Genomic DNA, 21,582 nt, shown 5'->3' on the forward strand with positions numbered 1-21,582 from the left:
ATCGATGGTTTGTTTTTTTTTAAATAAAAAAATTCGGGTTTATTCAATTTTTATTAAATTTATTTTAATAAAATTCTTTCGGGGTAAAAAAATCTATCTAAAGATCGTTTTCTATTTAAGATACACTAATAATTTAGTTTATTCAGCATGAAATGGAGCTTGGTTCCATAGCCCGAGGCTGTATATTCTACAATATTGGGAATGTCGGGGAGTTATTGAGGGACAGCTGCTCTTTCAAAATTATGATTTAAATCGAGTGGATTGAAACCAAGCCTTTTGACTCGTGATTTAAATCGTGACTTAAACTGGCTTGATTTAAATCAAATCCACCCTGCCCTGAGGGTGCTTTTCTCAAAAGGCCACTCAGGGTGGATTTGATTTAAATCGAGTTGATTTAAATCACAATTTAAATCATGATTTAAATCACTAGTAAAAAGGCTTGATTTAAATCAACTCGATTTAAATCATAATTTTTAAAGAGCAACTGTCATCTCTGCTACTCCTTTGACCCACTGTTGACTCACCGATAGTCCCAGTGTTGCAGAATATACAGCCTCGTGCTACCTAACTAAGCTCCATTTCATCCTGAATAAACTGAATTATTTATGTATCTTAAATAGAAAACTATCTTACGATAGATTTTTACCCCAAGTTTTTTATTGAAATAAATTCGATAAAAATCAAAAAAATCCGATTTAAATCAAAAAAATCCAATTTAAATCAAAAGAATCTGATTTTTTTTTTATTTTTTTAAAAAAATCATTGATTTTTATCCACCCTGCAGTTCGTGGCTTATGCAGACCCAGCCAATGGTGGCTTGTGTAAGGAACCATGATACGCTGGGAAGCCAGCTTACATGAGCAAAAAAAGACCGAGCTTACAGTCTACATGGCTGCCGTTAACAAAACATTACATATTAATGTTCTGTATTAAAGAAATTAAAGAAATTTTCTTGGTTTTGTGTTTTTCCTTTGAAAACGTTTCACTTCTCCATCCAAGAAGCTTCTTCAGGTCGCTAAAATGAAGAAATTTCTCAGATGAGAAGCAAAAAAAAGTTTTCAAGGGGAAAAAAAGGAACCAAGAAAATCCTTTTCAAATGCATCTTTGGAACAGGTCTGTACAGTGGTGAAATTTAATTTTTTTTTACTACCGAATCTGTGGGCGTGGTGTAGCTTGGTAGAGGTGGCTTGGTGGGTGTGGCAAGGGAAGGATCCTGCAAAATCCCCATTCCCACCCCACTCCAGGGGAAGGATACTGCAAAATCCCCATTCCCTGCCCACTCTGGGACCAGCCAGAGGTGGTATTTGCCAGTTCTCCGAACTACTCAAAATTTCCGCTACCGATTCTCCAGAACCTGCCAGAACCTGCCGGATTTCACCCCTGCGTCTGTGGGAATGCAGATGCTATGGGACTCAAGCCTGAGTAAGACCGATGGCCAATTCCTGACGGAGGGGGAACTCTGGATCTTCTGAAGGCAGGGGTGGGCTTCAAAAATTTTAGCAAGGGGTTCCCTGCCCGGTTCTCTTGCTGGGTGGGCATGGCCATTATGGGCGTGGCCTAGTCGGCTGCCTGTACCACAGTGGGGGAGGTTGTTTTTGCCCTCCCCAGGCTCCGGAGGCTTTTGTTGAGCCTCCGGGAGGGCGAAAACGGCCTCCCCAGGCTCCGGAGGCTTTTGTTGCGCCTCCGGGAGGGCAAAAACGGCCTTCCCAGGCTCCGGAGGCTTTTGTTGAGCCTCCGGGAGGGCGAAAACGGCCTCCCCAGGCTCCGGAGGCTTTTGTTGAGCCTCCGGGAGGGCGAAAACGGCCTCCCCCGGCTCCGGAGGCTTTTGTTGAGCCTCCGGGAGGGCGAAAACGGCCTCCCCAGGCTCCGGAGGCTTTTGTTGAGCCTCCGGGAGGGCGAAAACAGCCTCCCCAGGCTCTGGAGGCTTTTGTTGAGCCTCCAGGAGGGCGAAAACAGCCTCCCAGGCTCCGGAGGCCCTCTGGAGGCTGGAAACAGGCCTGCTTCCGCCCTTCCGGTAGGGCCATTTTTCACCCTCCCCGAGTCTCCGTGCGCGCCCTGCACTTATCTACATCCAAAACGGGCCGCGTGGGGACTCCTGGGAGGGTTGGGGTGGGGTGGGCGGGGCCAGCCAGGAGTGGGATTTGGGGATTCTCCGAACTGCACAGAATCTTAGCTAGAGGCTCTCCCGAACCCCCTGTGAACCCCCAGCCTTAAGGGTCTCCTTAATCCGGGTGCAAGGGAGCTGATTCTTCGGTCAGGAATCCTTCGGCATAAGCAATCCTGGAACTTTTTCTTCGGACAAATCCATAAACAGATTCGGAGTTTAGCCCAAAGCAGCCAAAAAGGGTGTGGACAGAGCGGCAGCAAAATAAAAAAAAAAGCCAAGCGTCCAAAATCACTTCCAAGGCAAACTCGTGATTCGGGAGGACAGAGGTTTTATCATCCAAAATGTATTTTTATTCTTTCTCCTTGTTTCCATCTTCCCTTAAAACGTGAAACGGATCCACCATGGCCTGAGAATCGGCGTCTCCGCTAGATAATGGACAGTCAAGCTAAAAAACTAAGTGGATTTCCTTAAAAACCCCCCTCCCAAAATAAGTTGCCCAGACCTAATCTGCATATCAAAGGATAAGGTCTGCAAACACAAACAGCTGTTAATTAAATTAGGAGCTGCAAGTTCACAAGAATAAACACACGCACAAACACCTCAAGTGTGACCCTAGAATCAGCACGTAAACACTTTCACATCCGGGACAAGCTTTTCCCCTATAAAAACATGCTTCTGTACCCCTCCAGAAGTTGTAAATGCTCCAAACACTGGAAGTTTTCAAGAAGAGATTGGATAACCATTTGTCAGAAATCCTACAGGGTTTCCTGTCTGAACAGAGGGGGTTGGACTAGAAGACCTCCGAGGTCCCTTCCAACTCTGTTACTCTATTCTATTTCTCGGCAGCCTGCAAACTCCATTGCTTTTATAGGAATAAATATTTCTTCGTTCCCGACAGCTGTCCAGATCTCATTTTTATTTATTCTTACACAGCCTCCGGGCTTGAGCTGGAGCCGCAAATTATACTTCTGACAGGGATCATTTCTTTAATACAGAACATTAATATGTAATGTTTTGTTAACGGCAGCCATGTAGACTGTAAACTCGGTCCTTTTTTGCTCATGTAAGCTGGCTTCCCAGCGTATTATTATTATTATTTATTATTTATTGAATTTCTATACCGCCCTACTCCCGAAGGACTCAGGGCGGTGTACAGCCATGAAATAAAACACATAAATATACAAAATTTAAAATCGAATAAAATGAATTAAATAAATTTGGCTGAATAAATACCCATAATTTAAAATACCCATAATTTTAAAATACATTAAAAATTTAAAATTTACACCTAAAAGGGAGAAGATTTAGGCGAGGCCCGCTTGATGAAATAAAAGCGTCTTCAACTCGCGGCGGAAGGTATCATGGTTCCTTATACAAGCCACCATTGGCTGGGTCTGCATAAGCCACGAACTGCAGGGTGGATAAAAATCAATGATTTTTTTAAAAAAAAATAAAAAAAAAATCAGATTTTTTTTTGATTTAAATCGGATTTTTTTGATTTAAATCGGATTTTTTTTTTATTTTTATCGAATTTATTTTAATAAAAAACTTTTGGGGTACAAATCTATCGTTAAGATAGTTTTCTATTTAAGATACATAAATAATTTAGTTTATTCAGCATGAAATGGAGCTTAGTTAGGTAGCACGAGGCTGTATATTCTGCAACACTGGGACTATCGGTGAGTCAACGGTGGGTCAAAGGAGTAGCAGAGCTGACAGTTGCTCTTTAAAAATCATGATTTAAATCGAGTTGATTTAAATCAAGCCTTTTTACTAGTGATTTAAATCATGATTTAAATCAAATCCACCCTGCCACGAAGCCATAAACCATTGGCTGGATTTCCACAAGGGCAGAGAGCCAAAACACTGACAGATTTTGGCTCAGAAGCTGGAGGCTCTGGCCGGCCTGGCTCGAGTCCCTACACCCCAAGTCCTTCAGCCCCCCTCCTCAACTGTCCCGCTCACACACCGCTCACAATGTGGGTGGCGGCTTTTGCGGCGACGAGAGCCACGCGGCTTTCTAAATCATGGTTTATCATCACTCAGCGTTGTGAAACCGAGGCACGGCAAACCCCCGTTGCTCATGTTTAGTCTGATGCATGGATAGCATCACCCAAATATGAACATTAAGTCCACGAAAAAGGATTAATAAAACCATAGAAGGGAATTTCATAAGTGATGTACTTTGGAGGAGGATTCCTCTAACAGCGAATGGTCACGGACGGAAAATCTGATTCAAAATATGATTTTTGACAAGCACTCCGACCCTTTCCCCCCCCTTGGCCCCGGTTAGGGCCGAGAGGCTCCAAATTATGAAGATTTGAGCTGTGGGGAGGATGCAAGCATTCCTTCCTGAACATCGTGCTCTATCTATCAGATCTGCACCCATTCACACACACACACAAACACACAAAAGGGGATGTATTATGTGACGTGACAGCAGCGTTCCAGTATTGGAGGGGCTGCCCCAAAGAAGAGGAAGGGGTCAACTTATTCTCCAAAGTACCTGAAGGCAGGACAAGAAGCAATGAATGGAAACTAATCAAGGAGAGAAGCAAGATGGAATTAAGGAGAAGCTTCCTAACAGGGAGGACAATTAACCAGTGGAACAGCTTGCCACCTGAAATCATGGTTGCTCCATCACTGGAGGTTTTTAAGAAAAGACCGGACTGTCATCTGTCTGAGATGGTATAGGCCCTATACTATGGGGTCTCCTGCTTAAGCAGGGGGTTGAACTAGAAGACATGCAAGGTCCAGGCTGGTCTGGTCCGGTCCTGTCCCATCCCATCCCATCAATATTTTATTCTATTCCTATTAATATTCTATTCTATCCCCATCAATACTCTACTCTACTCTACTCTACTCTACTCTACTCTACTCTACTCTACTCTACTCTACTCTACTCTACTCTACTCTACCCTACCCTACCCTACCCTACCCTACCCTACCCCTCTCCTCTCCTCTCCTCTCCTCCTCTACTCCACTCCACTCCACTCCACTCCACTCCACTCCACTCCACTCCACTCCACTCCACTCCAATCCAATCCAATCTAATCTAATCTAATCTAATCTAATCTAAAGATAAAGATTCCCCTTGCACATGCTAGTCATTCCCGACTCTAGGGGGCGTTGCTCCTCTCCGTTTCAAAGCCGAAGAGCCAGCGCTGTCCGAAGACGTCTCCGTGGTCATGTGGCCAGCATGACTCAACGCCAAAGGCGCACGGAACGCTGTTCCCTTCCCACCGAAGGTGGTCCCTATTTTTCGACTTGCATTTTTTACCTGCTTTCGAACTGCTAGGTTGGCAGAAGCTGGGACGAGTCACCGGAGCTCACCCTGTTCCGCGGCACTAGGGATTCGAACTGCTGAACCACCGACCTTTCGATCAACAAGCTCAGCGTCTTAGCCACTGAGCCACCGCATCCCTATAACCAGACAGTTATAGAGGTGCAAATGACAAACCCAATAATCCCTCTGTAGAAAATTGGGAGGCTCAGCTGTGCATAGGCTGAAGAGCTGAAGTGGCTCAAGGGAAGCATCCGAGGAGCCCCCAATAACCAAGGGCAAAGTTGAATCTCCCAGGAAGCTGCTCCCAGCTCTGCCCTCCCTCGTTCTACTTTTCCTTTCTTCCCTCCCTCCCACTTGGAAGTCGAGAGATTTACATTCTTGCTGAAGTGAGACTTTTGCTGCATTCTTCTTTTCTGACATCTACGGGTGATTTTCTTTATTTTCACTTTTTTTTTTTTAATTAGTATTAAATGTGTTGCAACACAGCTTGGCCAACCCCGTAAGTCTTATGGGAGGGAGTGAACTGATTTGGTTGCAAGGGCAAAATGTAATCTACATGGAGGGTAGTATGCAGTGGGGTACCCCAAGGCTCTGTTTTAGGCCCAGTGCTCTCCAACATCTTCATCAATGACTTGGACGAGGGGGTAGATGGGGAACTCATCAAATTTGCAGATGACACCAAGCTGGCAGGAATAGCCAACACTCCAGAAGATAAGCTCAAGATACGGAAGGATCTTGGCAGACTTGAACATTGGGCACTATCTGACAAAATGAAATTCAAGAGTGAAAAAAGCCAGGTTCTACTTTTAGGGAAGAAAAACCAAATGCACAGGTACCGTATATGTGGTGCCTTGCTCAATAGCAGTAACTGTGAGAGGGATCTTGGAGTCCTAGTGGACAACCATTTAGATAGGAGCCAGCCGTGTGCTGCAGCTGCCAAAAAAGCCAACACAGTTCTAGGCTGCATCAACAGAGGGATAGAATCAAGATCACGGGAAGTGTTCATACCACTTTATAAGACCTTGGGAAGGACACACTTGGAATATTGCATTCATTTTTGGTCACCATGATGTAAAAAAAGATGTGAAGACTCTAGAAAGAGTGCAGAGAAGAGCAACAAAGAGGATTAGGGGACTGGAGGCTAAAACATATGAAGAACGGTTGCAGGAACTGGGTACGTCTAGTTTAATGAAAAGAAGGACAAGGGGAGACAGGATAGCAGTGTTCCGATATCTCAGGGGCTGCCCCAAAGAAGAGGGAGTCAAGCTCTTCTCCAAAGCCCCTGAAGGCAGGACAAGAAGCAATGGGTAGAAACTAATCAAGGAGAGAAGCAACCTAGAACTAAGGAGAAATTTCCTGATAGTCAAAACAATTAAAACCAGTGGAACAACTTGCCTCCAGAAGTTGTGGATGCTCCAACACAGGAAGTTTTTAAGAAGAAGATATTATTATTATTATTATTATTATTATTATTATTATTATTATTATTATTATTATTATTATTATTATTTGAATTTCTATACCGCCCTTCTCCCGAAGGACTCAGGGTGGTGAACAGAATATGATTTCATATACATCTAATAATTTATTTTTATTTCTTTATAAACAGTAAATAATAGAGTCAATTTAGTGTATCTGCTAAAACCTTGGCACAGAATTTAGATGTTTATGCTAGCCCTGCTTGTTGAAACAGAAAGGTCTTCAGGGCACGTTGGAAAGTGCGAAGATCTGGGATTATTCGTATTCCAGGGGGTATTTTGTTCCAAAGAGTAGGTGCCCCCACAGAGAAGGCTCTCTCCCTTGGAACTACTAGACGACATTGTTTTAATGATGGTACTATGAGTAGGCCTACTCTGTGAGAGCGTATTGGTTAATATTGGACAACCATTTGTCTGAAGTGGTGTAGGGTTTTCTGCCTAAACAGGGGGTTGGACTAGAAGATCTCCAAGGTCCTTTCCAAGTCTATTCTATTCTATTCTATTCTATTCTATTCTATTCTATTCTATTCTATTCTATTCTATTCTATTCTATTCTATTCTATTCTATTCTATTCTATTCAAATCAAAATAATCACTTTGGGCAATTGGGTGTTGGGTGCAGTTGGAGAGGTACCAGATTTAGAGAGTATTCCCCACCCCCAAAATGGGGATCAAAAAGGGGAATCACATAATCTTGGGACACGGCAATCGTCATAAATAGGGAACCAGTTGCCAAACATCTTAAATTTTGATCCCGCGACCATGGGGATGCTGCAAAGGTCATAACTGTGAAAAATGGTCTTAAGTCACTCTTTTTTTCCAGTGCTTTGTAACTTTGAACTGTCACTAAATGGATTGTTGTAAATCTAGGACTACCTGTATATAAATAAAAAAAAAATTGAAAAAGAGGGCATGATAGGGATTTTGAAGAAGTTGAAGAGGGCATGATATTAATGGGCCCGCGGATGCTATAACTATTACATTGTCAATTCTTATGAAGATGGGGGAGGATGCTTGTTTTGCCCTGCCAGAGTCCCACATTCAGACTCCAGCTAAGCTGGCAAAAATGCTTTCAAGAGACATTGGCACAACCTGGCTTTCGTTCTAGGATTTGATTTTTAATTTTTTTATTTAGATTTAGATTTAGATTTAGATTTAGGAGTAGAGTAGGACGCGGTGGCTCAGTGGCTAAGACGCTGAGCTTGTCGATCGAAAGGTCGGCAGTTCAGCGGTTCGAATCCCTAGTGCCGCGTAATGGGATGAGCTCCCGTTAACTTGTCCCAGCTTCTGCCAACCTAGCAGTTTGAAAGCAGGTAAAAAATGCAAGTAGAAAAACAGGGACCCCCTTTGGTGGGAAGGGAACAGCGTTCCGTGCGCCTTTGGCGTTGAGTCATGCCGGCCACATGACCACGGAGACATCTTCGGACAGCGCTGCCTCTTTGGCTTTGAAATGGAGATGAGCACCACCCCCTAGAGTCGGGAATGACTAGCATGTGCAAGGGGAACCTTTATCATTTCATTTCATTTCATTTCATTTCATTTCATTTCATTTCATTTCATTTCATTTCATTGGATTTGGATTTGGATTTGGATTTGGATTTGGATTTGGATTTGGATTTGGATTTGGATTTGGATTTGGATTGGATTGGATTGGATTGGATTGGATTGGATTGGATTGGATTGGATTGGAGTAGAGTAGAGTAGAGTAGAGTAGAGTAGAGTCCCGTTCCTTGTCCCAGCTTCTGCCAACCTAGCAGTTCGAAAGCAGGTAAAAAATGCAAGTAGAAAAATAGGGACCACAGACCAGCATTCCGTGCGCCTTTGGCTTTGAGTCATGCCAGCCACGGGACTATGGAGACGTCTTCGGACAGTGCTGGCTCTTCAGCTTAGAAACGGAGATGAGCATCACCCCCTAGAGTCGGGAACATCTAGCACGCATGTGCGAGGGGAACCTTTACCTTTTAACTGTCTGGTTTGGCACAGCAACCAAACAGGAGAGGGACAGATTTTGACGGATACCCCGTTTCCCCGAAAATAAGACCCAACCAGAAAATAAGCCCTAGCGTGATTTTTCAGGATGCTCGTAATATAAGCTCTACCCCAAAAATAAGCCCCAGTTAAGATCGTCAATCAGACGGAAGCATTTAGTACTGTATTTCCCCCACAAAATAAGCCCTAACCAGAAAATCAGCCATAATGCATCTTTTGGAACAAAAATTAATATAAGACCCGGTCTTATTTTGGGGGGAAACACGATAAATTAGGACTGCAGAAAAAAACAATTGCAACCTGCAGCTTGCCTTCCATGGAGGACCTGGATATCTCACTAGCCAGAAAGGGGGTTGAGAAAATATCTACAGACCCCTCACATCCTGGACGTAAACTGTTTCAACGCCTCCCTTTGGGATAGCGCTATAGGGCATCGCACGCTAAAACAACCAGACATAAAGACAGTTTTCCCCCGTGCCATCACTCTGTTGAAGAATTATCTCCCACAGCACTGTCTCAATCCTCACCTTTTCTCATCTTCTCATTTTTCCTACTTATCTTCTCCTATTGGTTTCTTATTTATTTTTTTATTTATTTACTTCAAATTTATATACCGCCCTTCTCCCTAGGGACTCAGGGCGGTGTACAGCCAAATAAAAACACATAATAAATACATGTAATAAACATGTAAACCTTCTGTAAAACTTTTTAATTAAAAAAAAATTACGATTAATGATTGTGGCTTTGAATATGGCCTATGACTTGCTGTTTATATGTAATTGTGACCTTCTGCACCGGTGACAAATTACTTGTGTATCTGATCAATTTTGGCCAATAAAGAATATTCTCTTTTGTCTATGGAGATTCTCAGCCCTCCAGGTTTTTAATTGTCCCAAAGGTGCTTTTTCAAGAGGCAACTGGACTTCCTGGTTTTTCTTTGAAGACGTTTCGCTCCTCATCCCAGAAGCTTCTTCAGCTCTGACTGAATCCTTCCATTCCCCACCATCCCAGTCGGAACTGACGAAGCTTCTGGGATGAGGAGTGAAACGTCTTCCGAGAAAAACCAGGAAGTCAGCTGGTCGTTTGCACTCTTTTAGAGAGTCGTTGAGGCCGCTTGGAGGTTGATCTGTGTCCTCGGATAAATCTGCGTCTTCAGATAAATGGATCCTATTTAATGGGCACCTATTTGCGCTACTCAGGTGACCCTGAGGACACAGATCAACCTCCAAGTGGCCTCAACGACTCTCAGAATAAAACAAAACTGAAATCAAAACCTAAAGCAAGTCATCAAAACAATTAACAATTAAAATTTACAACTAAAAGCCTGCAAAAGAATGAAGATCAGGAGAGAGGGAGAGGGAGAAGAAAGAGGGAGAGAGAGAGAAAGGGGGAGAGAGACAAGGAGAGAGGGAGAGAGAGAAAACAGGAAAAGAGGGAAAAGGAGAGAGAGGAGGAGGAGGAGAGACAAGGAGGGAGGAAGAAAGAGGAGGAGAGAGAGAAAGCAGGAAAAGAGGGAGAGAGGGAGAGAGAGAGAAAGCGGGAGACAGAGAGACAGATAGGAGAGGAGAGAGGGAGAAAGAGGGAGAGAGGAGAGGGGGAGAGAGAGGAGGAGGAGAAGAAGAAAGAGAGAGGGAGAGGAGAGAGGGACAGAGAGAAGGGACAGAGGGAGAGACAGATAGGGAGAGGAGGAAGGGAGAAAGAAAGGGGAGAGAGAAGAGGAGGAGATACAAGGAGAGAGGAAGAAAGGAGGAGAGGGAGAGAGAAAGCGGGGAAAGGGAAAAAGAGAGAGAGGGAAAGAGAGAAAGGGGGAGACAGAGAGACAGGGAGAGGAGAGAGGGGGAGAGAGAGAAGGAAGAGGAGGAGAGAGAGAGGAGGAGAAAAGAGGAGGAGAAGAGAAAGAGAGGGAGAGGAGGAAGGAATAGAGAAAAGGGGAGAGAGAGAGGAAGAGGAGAAACAAGGAGAGAGGAAGAAAGAGGAGGAGAGGGAAAGAGAAAGCAGGGAGAGAGGGAAAGAGAGAAAGGGGGGAGACTGAGACAGAGACAGATAGGGCGAGGAGGGGAGAGAGAGGAGGAGGAGAAAAAAGGAGGAGAAGAGAAAGAGAGGGAGAGGAGGAAGGGAGAGAGAAAGGGGGAGAGGGGGAGGAGGAGGAGAAACAAGGAAAGAGGAAGAAAGAGGAGGAGATGGAGAGAGAAAGCGGGAAAAAAGGAAAGGGAAAGAGAGAGAGGGAGAGAGAGAAAGGGGAGAGGTGGGACAGAGAGACAGATAGGGAGAGGAGAGAGGGAGAAAGAGAGAAAGAAGGAGAGGGGGAGAGAGAGAAGGAGAAGGAGAAGGAGGAGGAGAAGAAGAAGGAGAAGGAGAAGCAGAAAGAGAAGGAGAAGGAGAAGGAGAAGAAGAGGAGGAGGAGGAGGAGGAGAGATGGAGAGAGAGAAAAAGGGGGGAGGGAGAGAAAAAGAAAACATTCTCTAGTTTGGGGGCCACCCAGGAGGAGGCCCCGATCTGCACGGCTGAGAGCTGAACTTCTGGCCGCCAAGGAATGGGCAGATCCCACAGCGGCCCAGCTGAGCCTAAAATTCAGCACCCTCACAAACCTCTTCACACAACCACCCGTAGCTCGCTTACTTCCTCAACCGATCGTTGGGATTCGCACCATTCGTTGGAATAACTTTGCGAGTACAGGCAGTCCTCCACTTACAACAGTTCATTTAGTGACCGTTCGAAGTTACAACGGCACTGAAAAAAGGGGCGTGACGACCGTTTGTCCCACTTTACGACCCTTGCAGCATATCCCCAGGGTCATGTGATCAAAATTCGGACGCCTGGCCACTGACTCGCATTTATGACGGCCGCAGTGTCCCAGGGTCAACTTTTGCAACCTTTCCGACGAGCAACGTCAATGGGGAAGACAGATTCACTTAACAACCTTATTACTCACTTAACAAATAGCAACAGCGCTTAGACTTATATACCGCTTCGCAGCGTTCTCGGCAGCCCTCTCTCTCTCTCTAAGCAGTTTACAGGGTCAGCCTATTGCCCCAAATGCAATGATTCACTTAACAACGGTGACCAGGAGAGTCCTAAAACGGGGCAAAACTCACTGAACAAACGTCTCGCTTAGTGACAGAACTTTGAAGTTCAATTTGTGATCATTACGTCGAGCAATTCCTGTATTAAATCACAACTTTGATAGTTAGAACAGTTAACCAGTGGAACAGCTTGCCACCAGAACTTGTGAATGCTCCAACACTGGAAGTTTTTAAGAAGATGTTCGACCACCATTTGTCTGAAGTGGTGTAGGGTTTCCTGCCTGGGCAGGGGGTTGGACTAGAAGACCTCTAAAGTCCCTTCCAAGTTGACATTCTATATTCCCTCGGCTCAGCCTGTAGAACCTGGGCAGCCACTCGTTCTCGACCCAACGTGATAAAAATAGATTGTGTGAACCAGCGGAGGGTTTCAAATATTCTTACTACCAGTTTGTAACGTGCACCTTCCGGGCATGTGCTTTGTTTGCACGCTTGCGCCCAGCCTCGAAAACGCGGCTAAAAAGGACAGCATTACGCCGCTACCAGTCGCCGCTACCAATTCGCTCAAACCGGCTGAATATCACCTCTGGTCCCTTCCACTCCATTCTTCAGCGCCAGAACTTCCGATGCTGCCTCTCTCACCTCCTTCTCCAACCTTGCGCCCTCCGCGCCAGTCAACCCAGGCAATTACATCAAACGGAGTACAACAGGCCCCTGTGGTTTTTAACACTCTCAATTTCACCCGTAACGCAAACCGGACGCCATCAATCCAGCCGTAATTTTCCGCCTACGGAAAGAAACCGATTTAATCCCGACGGCTTGCAAACTCGTCTCCATTCTCGAATCTCCAAACAGGCTTCCTTATAATAATCTCGAATTTGGGATAAACAGTTACCAGGAAAAGGAAAAGGAAAAAAAAAAAAGGCACAAATTACAGGGGAAAAAAAATCCAAACACTACAATAATCTCAGATCCAGGAAGTTCTCGCAGAAAAAAAAAAACTTGGTCTAATCCTCCAATGCCAGTTGTTCATCCACGACGACAGGTAGTCCTCGATTTACGACCACAATCGAGCCCAAAAGTTTCTGTTGTTAAGCGAGGCATTTGTTAAAGAGAGCTTTATCCCCCGTTTTACGGCCTTTCTTGCTCTGGTTATTAAGTGAATCGCTGCGGTTGGTAAATTAGTAATCCAGCAGTTAAGTGAAATCGGGCTTCCCCATCGACTTTTGCCCGTCCAAAGGTCGCAAAAGGGGATCAGGTGACCTCGGTCGGGGACACAGCAACGGTCGTAAGTCTGAACCAGTGGCCAAAGCCTCTGAATTTGGATCCCATGACTGTGGGAGATACAAGCAACGCTCATAAGGTCCCCAGGTCTCCTTTTCCCAGCGCCCTTGTAACTTGGAACCAACCGTCATAAGTCGAGGATCACCTGTACCGTTAAATCTCCAGGATCAGGAGGTATCTAAAAGTAAATAGTTTCTGAGCGAGTATAAGCCACATTTTTCAGTGCCGTTGGAACCTCAAAGGGTCACTAAACGAACCGTTGTTAAGTCGAGGACTACCTGCCCTCAAAGTCAAAGGAGGGGGGGGAAGCACTCTGTGCATGCTCAGGGGGAGGGAGGTGTGCCTAAAAGCTATCCACTAAAGAGAGCCCCCCCACCGCTTTTTTTTTTTTTTACATCTTATATAACTCCCTAAGGACCGGGTTGGACTAGAGGACCTCTAAAGGTCCCTTTCCAACTCTGGTGATTCCGGCTCGGTTATCAGCGGGGGAAACTCTGTCCATGCTCAGAGACTCTCCGAGCCTCTCCGGCTGCAAAGTCCCCACCCCACCCCAGCCCAGCCCAGCGGCGGCTTCCCCTCAGCGGAGCCCAGCGCAGCCCGCCTTACCTTCGCGCGCCCCGCTTGCGGTTCCTGCGGCGGCCCCGAGAGGCTTTTCCCGCCCAGGAGGCGCCTTCCCCGGCCCGAGCGAGCGACTGAGTGACCGAGCGAGCGACCGCGGCTGCTGCCTCCTTCCTCCTCCTCCTCCGCCCGCCTCCGCCCGGCTGGCCGCTGCCTGGAGCCTCGGGAAGCGCCGCTTTAACCCTTCGGGCTGGGCTGGCTCAGCTGCGCGCTCGCTCCCAAAGTTGCAGCCGGGAAGGGAGGGAAGGTTCACACGAGGCGCGCAAGCCACGGTTGGCTTAATGGTGGTTTGTTCCGCACGTTTATGGGCCGGCTTCACATCTCACACAGACACACACAGAAACACCCACAAAGACACACACACACACACACACACACACCAGAGACACAACACGCAGACACACACAGACAAACAGACATAACACACAACACAGACACAGAGACACACACACAACACACACAGACACACACACAGACAAACAGACACACAACACAGACACACACAGAAACAGACACATGACACAGATACACACAACACACACACAGACACACATGCACAACACAGACACACACACAACAGACACACAGACACACACAACACAGATACACACATGACACAGACACACACACACAGAGACAGACACACAGACACAACACAGACACAAACACAGACACAAAAACACACACACAGACACACAACACACACACAACACACACACATACAGACACACACGAGACACACACAACACAGACACAAACAGTCAAACACACAGACACACAGACACACAGACACATACACACAACACAGACAAACAGACACATACACACAATACAGACACACAGACACACAGACACACACAACAGATACACACATGACACAGACACACACACACAGAGACAGACACACAGACACAACACAGACACACAACACAGACACACACACACACAGACACACAACACAGACACACAACACAGACACATACAGACACAGACACAGACACACGACACAGATACACAACACAGACACACAGACACACACGCACAACACAGACACCCCCACACACAACAGACACATCACACATCACACACACACACAGACACACAAAAAGACAGACACACACACGAGACACACACAACACAGACACATACAGACACACACACAACACAGACACACACAGGCAAACACACAGACACACAACATACACACAGACACACACACACAACACACCCCTTGCTTACAAAGGCAGCGCTGAAGGTTCATACAAAGCTCCCCCAGACGGTCCGAAATCCTCCACTTACAACAGTTCGTTTAGTGACCATTCAAAGTTACAACGGCACTGAAAAAAAGTGACTTATGGCCGTTGTTCACACTTACGACCATGATTGCATGATCAGAATTCAGAGACTCGGCCACTACTTCACACTTATGACCGTTGCTGTGTCTCGGGTCACGCAATCCCCTTTTGCGACCTTCTGACTAGCAAAGTCCATGGGGAAGCCAGATTCACTTAACAACCACGTTACTAATTTAAGAACCGCCGTGATTCACGTAACAGCTTTGGCCAGAAAAGTCGTAAAATGGGGCAAAACTCACTTAACACATTTCTCACTTAGCAACATCAATTTTGAGCTCCATTGTGGTCATAAATCGAGGACTACTTGTTTGTATAAGATGTGGTGTGAATAGAGTGCCTATCTGAATAGTGCGTCATGTGAACACGGATGCTATGTTTCCTACTAGAGTTGGTGCGTCTTCTGAACTCGGGACACGGAGCCATGCTGTGTTTCTCGAACCTCGGCGGCTTCTGGACTTCAATTCCCAGAATCCTCCAGTCACCTTGCAGAACGTTAGAATTCCCTGTCCACAGCGTAGCTGGCTGGGGAATTCTGGGAGCTGAAGTTCACACACAGGAAGGCTGCTCCGGTTGCAAAAACTAGCTTGATAGGTTGTGCAAAAACACCACAAAAAACACATTACACACCCAAACCATGCTCAGGTACTTTTAAGGTTTTTCAACTCACACTTTCCCCCAAGATTTTTCTGGCCGTAAGGGAATCAGCAGCTGTCTACCAACATGAAATTCAATGTAGAGAAAAGGAAAGTCTTACACTTAGGTAAGAAAAACCCCAAAATACAAATACAGACTGGGGGAAACCAGCCTTAAGAGCAATGAATGCGAGAGGGATCTTGGGAGTCTTAGTGGACAACCAGCTAAATAGGAGCCAGCAGCCAAAAAGGCCAGTGCAATCCTATAAGTAGCATTAACAGAGGGATACAATCAAGATCAAGGGAGGGTCTAATCCCACTCTGTAAAGCCTTAGTAAGGCCACACCTAGAGTCCTGCATCCAGTTTTGGTCACCACACTATAAAAAAGATGTGGAGACTCTAGAAAGAGTGCAGAGAAGAGCAACCAGGATGATTAGGAGGCTCAAACATAGGAAAAACAGTTGCAGGAATTGGGTATGGATAGTCCAGTGAAGAGAAGGACCAGGGGAGACAGGAGAGCATCTTCCAATATTTGAGGGGCTGCCCCGAAAGAAGAGGGAGTCAAATTATTCTCCAAAGCACCAAAAATCAGGACAAGAAGCAATGAATGGAAACTAATCAAGGAGAGAAGCAACCTGGGATTAAGGAGAAACTTCCTAACAGGGAGGACAATTAACCAGTGGAACAGCTTGCCACCAGAAATTGTGTGCGCTCCATCACTGGAGGCTTTTAAAGAAAAGACTGGAATGGAATGAAACGGGGTCTCCTGCTTGAGTAGGGGGTTGGACTAGAAGACCTCCAAGGTCCCCTTTTCACTTATTTTCCTATGTATCCCGTATTCTAGAGATGGATACAAAATGGGATTGGAGTCCTTCTGCCTTTGGTCTTCCATATTCAGAATAGTGGTGGGATTCAAATTTTTTTACTACTGTGGGCGTGGCTTGGTGGGCGTGGCAGGGGGAGGATACTGCAAAATCCCCATTCCCTCCCCACTCCAGGGGAAGGATACTGCAAAATCCCCATTCCCTCCCCACTCTGGGGGAAGGGTACTGCAAAATCTCCATTCCCACCCCACTCCAGGGGAAGGGTAGTGCAAAATCTCCATTCCCTCCCACTCCAGGGGAAAGGATATTGCAAAATCCCCATTCCCTCCCCACTCCGGGGGAAGGGTACAGCAAAATCCCCATTCCCTCCCCATTCCTGGGGGAAGGATACTGCAAAGTCCCCATTCCCTCCCCACTCCGGGGGAAGGATACTGCAAAGTCCCCATTCCCTCCCCACTCCAGGGAAAGGATACTGCAAAATCCCTATTCCACCCCACTCCAGGGGAAAGGATTGCAAAATCTCCATTCCCTCCCCACTCCGGGGGAAGGATACTGCAAAATCCCCATTCCTTCCCCACTCCCGGGAGAAGGATACTGCAAAATTTCCATTCCCACCCTACTCTGGGGCCAGCCAGAGGTGGTATTTGCCGGTTCGCTGAACTACTCAAAATTTCCGCTACCGGTTCTCCGAAACTGGTCAGAACCTGCTGAAGACCACCTCTGATTCAGAAGCACCCCCAGCTCCTGGGGGTGGGGGTGGGGTGGCAACTACGGGCCCCTTTACGACCCTTTATGGACTTCAACTCCCAGAATCCCTGAGCCAGCATGTCCCAGTCCGGAGATTTACCTGCAAGAGGGTTAAATCAGAGCACAGATCTGGGAGAGATAAGACAGGTGAGGCCGGGGACACGCCCAGATAAGGGACAATAAGCATCGGCCTGTGCACACGGACACACACCAGATTTCGTGACGACTCACACGCAGGTGCAGGGAGACAGGGTGGAGGCTGGGTGGACATGGGTTCAGGAAGTACATGCTAACAATCCTTCTGCCATTTCCCAAATGCCCAGATTCTGAGTTTGGCTTCACAAAACACAGTAAACCACTTATAGCTTAACCAAGATTGGTTTAATCATGGGTGTCTGTCTGTTATGGTTTTCTTCACATTTTTATTTTCGCTTTTACAGATACTCTTCAATATGCAACCGTATGTTGACGCCTAAAGTTATAATGGCACTGAAAAGAAGGACCAGGGGAGACACGAGAGCAGTCTTCCAATATCTCAGGGGCTGCCCCAAAGAAGACGGGGGTCAAGCTATTCTCCAAAGCACCTGAGGGCAGGACAAGAAGCAATGGGTGGAAACTAATCGAGGAGAGAAGCAACTTAGAACTAAGGAGAAATTTCCTGATAGTCAGAACAATTAATCGGTGGAACAACTTGCCACCAGAAGTTGTGAATGCTCCAACACTGGAAGTTTTTAAGAAGATGTTGGATAACCATTTGTCTGAAGTGGTGTAGGGTTTCCTGCCTAAGAAGAGGGTTGGACTAGAAGACCTCCAAGGTCCCTTCCAACTCTGTTATTCTATTCTATTCTATTCTATTCTATTCTATTCTATTCTATTCTATTCTATTCTATTCCATTCCATTCCATTCCATTCCATTCCATTCCATATTTATTATTTTATTCTATTCCTATTCATTCTAATTCTATTCTATTTTATTCTATTCTATTCTATATTTATTATTCTATTCTATTCTATTCCATATTTATTATGCTATTCTATTCTATTCTATTCTATTTATTCCATTCCATTCCATTCCATTCCATTCCATATTTATTATTCTATTCTATTCCTATTCATTCTATTCCTATTCTATTCTATTCTATTCTATTCTATTCTATTCTATTCTATTCTATTCTATTCTATTCTATTCTATTCTATTCTATTCTCCATCCTTGCATTTAAGATCATTCTAGCATCCCTGTGGCCTTGTGATCAAAATGTGGGTGCTTGGCAACTGGCATGTGTCTACAGTGCAGATAGTCCTCAAGTTAAGACCACAATCAAGCCCAAGATTTCTGTTGTTAAGTGAGACATTTGTTAAGTGAGTTTTGCCCTCTTTTATGACCTTTCTTGGCTCAGTTCTTAAGAAATCCCTGCAGTTGTTAAATTAACCACATGGTTGTTAAGTGAATCCCGGCTTCCCCATTGACTTTATTCGTCAGAAACTCGCAAAAGGGGATCAGGTGACCCCAGGACACTGCCACTGTCATAAATGTGAGTCAGCTGCCAAGCCTCCGAATTTCATGGGGATGCTGCAATGGTCAGAAGTGTGAAAAGTGGTCCTAAGTTCCTTTTTTCAGTGCCGTCGTAACTTTGAATGGTCACTAAATGGACTGTTGTAAGTCGAGGACTACCTGTACTTTAGTCTCCAGAATCAGGGGACGTACCGTAGTAGTAAATAGCTTCTGTGCAAGTCACCACACTATAACAAAGACGTTGAGAATCTAGAAAAAGTGCAGAGAAGAGCAACCAAGAGGATGAGGGGACTGGAGGCTCAAACATATGATGAACGGTGGCAGGAATTGGGTCTAGGGAAGAGAAGGACCAGGGGAGACAGGAGAGCCTCTTCCAATATTTGAGGGGCTGCCACAGAGAGGAGGAAGGGGGTGAAGCTATTTTCCAAAGCACCTTTGAAGGCCAGACAAGGAATAATGGATGGAAACTGACCAAGGAGAGATTCAACCTGGAAATAAGGAGGAATTTCCTGACAGTGAGAGCAATCAACCCATGGAACAGAAGTTGCCTTCAGAAGTTCTGGGAGCTTCATCCCTGGAGGCTTTCAAGAAGAGACTGGACTGCCATCTCTCAGAAATGGGGTAGGGTCTCCTGCTTGGGCGGGGGGTTGGACTAGATGACCTCCAAGGTCCCTTCCAACTCTGTCAATCTGTAATACGATGAACGGTTGCAGGAACTGGGCCTGGCTGGTCTAGTGAAGAGAAGGACCAGGGGAGACAGGAGAGCCTCTTCCAATATTTGAGGGGCTGCCACAGAGAGGAGGAAGGGGGTGAAGCTATTTTCCAAAGCACCTTTGAAGGCCAGACAAGGAATAATGGATGGAAACTGATCAAGGAGAGATTCAACCTGGAAATAAGGAGGAATTTCCTGACAGTCAGAACAATCAACCCATGGAACAGAAGTTGCCTTCAGAAGTTCTGGGAGCTTCATCTCTGGAGGCTTTCAAGAAGAGACTGGACTGCCATCTCTCAGAAATGGTGTAGGGTCTCCTGCTTGGGCGGGGGGTTGGACTAGATGACCTACAAGGTCCCTTCCAACTCTGTTAATCTATCTGCTAATCTAAAGATTGCTCTGCAGGCTGCCAGCTCTCAAACTCTCCTCAGCGGCATCCATGGCAAGACGTGTTCTGAGTTCACAACCCCCACAAAAAAAAACCTCTGCATTATCCAAAACAATGTGGGTTCACACAAAATGCAAAGCCACAAAAAACTGAGGTAAAAATATGCTATCCTTAACACAATACACAGTATGTAGTCCTCAACGTACGACCACAATTTAGCCCAAAATTTCCCATTGGTAAGAGAGACACATGTTAAGCGAGTTGGGCCCCATCTTATGACATTTCCTGCCACAGTTGTTCAGCGAATCACTGAAGTTGATAAATTAGTAATCCGGTTGTTAAGTGAATCTGGCTTCCTCCATAGACTTTGCTTGTCAGAAGGTCGCAAAAGGGGATCATGAGGAAAAGCGCAACGGTCATAACTATGAGTTAACCAAGCATCTCAATTTTGATCACATGACTATGGGTTCGCTGCAAAGGTCGTTAACGGAGAAAAATGATCGCAAGTCACTTTATTCAGTGCCGTCGTAGCTTTGAACGGTCACTAAATGAACCGTCGCAACTCGAGGACCACCTGTACACGCGATTCCGCCTTTCGCAAGTTTTCCAACACGCAACATCCATGGGGAAACTTAATCCCTTAACCATCGGGTTACTAATTTAACAACTGCAGCGATTCACTTAACAAAACAGACATGGCAAGAAACGTCGTAAGGCTGGGCAAAACTCGCTTCACAAATTTCACACTTAGCGACATCCATTTTTTGGGGGGGCTCAATTGTGGCCGTAAAGCAAGGACTGCCTGCATTGGGAGAGAACTGATCCAATTGTGTTATTTCCTCCCCCCTGAACCTCCAGATTCCTCCCCGTGTGGCTTTCCTTACCGGGAGATCCCACCACGGTGCTGGCAGGCTGGCCGCGTCATCCTGGAAGACGGGGTTCCTCATTTCGAAGACTGAGAACATCGGGGGAAATTGGGGGACGGACGCCCCTCGAAAGGGCGCAGCGAACCTTCCCGGAAGGCAGAGAAGCCGGCTGGGTCCTGGGGCAGCTTTCTGGCACCGTGGTGGGGTAAACAGCTGCCCGGGCGTGGAAAAACTCGGCCTGGCTGTGGGAGTGAGGAATCTTGGAAAAAATTCGCAGAGGGAACAAAAGCCGTCACGTGTATCCCTTCCACATCCTACGGGTCTTTTTTTGGCACCGCCGAATTGCCAGTCGTCCGTGGGCAGCAAGCAGCAGCTTGGAACCTGAAGGTCTTTCGCTGCCACCTGCCTAATTTAGAAAGCGGAACAACTGGCTGGGAAGAGAGCCCTGCGGATCTGGTGGGCAGACGGAGAAAGGAGACGCAGAAAAACTTTTTTTGTTTTGTTTTAAATTTGATTTATATGCCGCCCTTCTCCGGAGACTCAGGGCGGCTTACAATGCGCTAAGCAATAGCCTTCATCCTTTTGTATATTTATACAAAGTCCGCTTATTGCCCCCACAAACTGGGTCCTCATTTCACCTACCTTAGAAAGGATGGAAGGCTGAGTCGACCTTGAGCCTTGGCGAGATTAGAATTTACTTTAATTGCAGACAGCTGGTGTTAAATTACAGTGCTTCTGTCTGTTGAGCTATCCAGGCTCTT

General features: G+C 46.1%; 1 protein-coding gene across 7 annotated transcripts in view; it reads right to left on the reverse strand.

Annotated features, from left to right (window-relative positions):
* The window catches only part of ARHGEF2 (Rho/Rac guanine nucleotide exchange factor 2), a 191,642-nt gene extending 170,587 nt beyond the window's left edge, over positions 1 to 21,055 (reverse strand). For 4 of the 7 annotated variants that reach the window (XM_087881244.1, XM_087881243.1, XM_087881242.1 and 1 more), the window contains exon 1: positions 20,840 to 21,055. In XM_087881244.1, the coding sequence (XP_087737370.1) occupies positions 20,840 to 20,920 (81 nt within the window). In that variant the 5' untranslated portion in view covers positions 20,921 to 21,055. Of the gene's footprint in view, positions 1 to 13,770; positions 14,307 to 20,839 lie in introns of those variants that run through there. The other 3 variants (XM_087881247.1, XM_087881246.1, XM_060682557.2) reach the window with 1 other exon arrangement.
* Positions 21,056 to 21,582: the final 527 nt, after the last annotated feature.

Source organism: Pantherophis guttatus, chromosome 18 (assembly GCF_059756535.1).
Source record: "Pantherophis guttatus breed Tessera chromosome 18, ASM5975653v1, whole genome shotgun sequence".
In the NCBI taxonomy this organism is placed as follows: Eukaryota; Metazoa; Chordata; class Lepidosauria; order Squamata; family Colubridae; genus Pantherophis; species Pantherophis guttatus.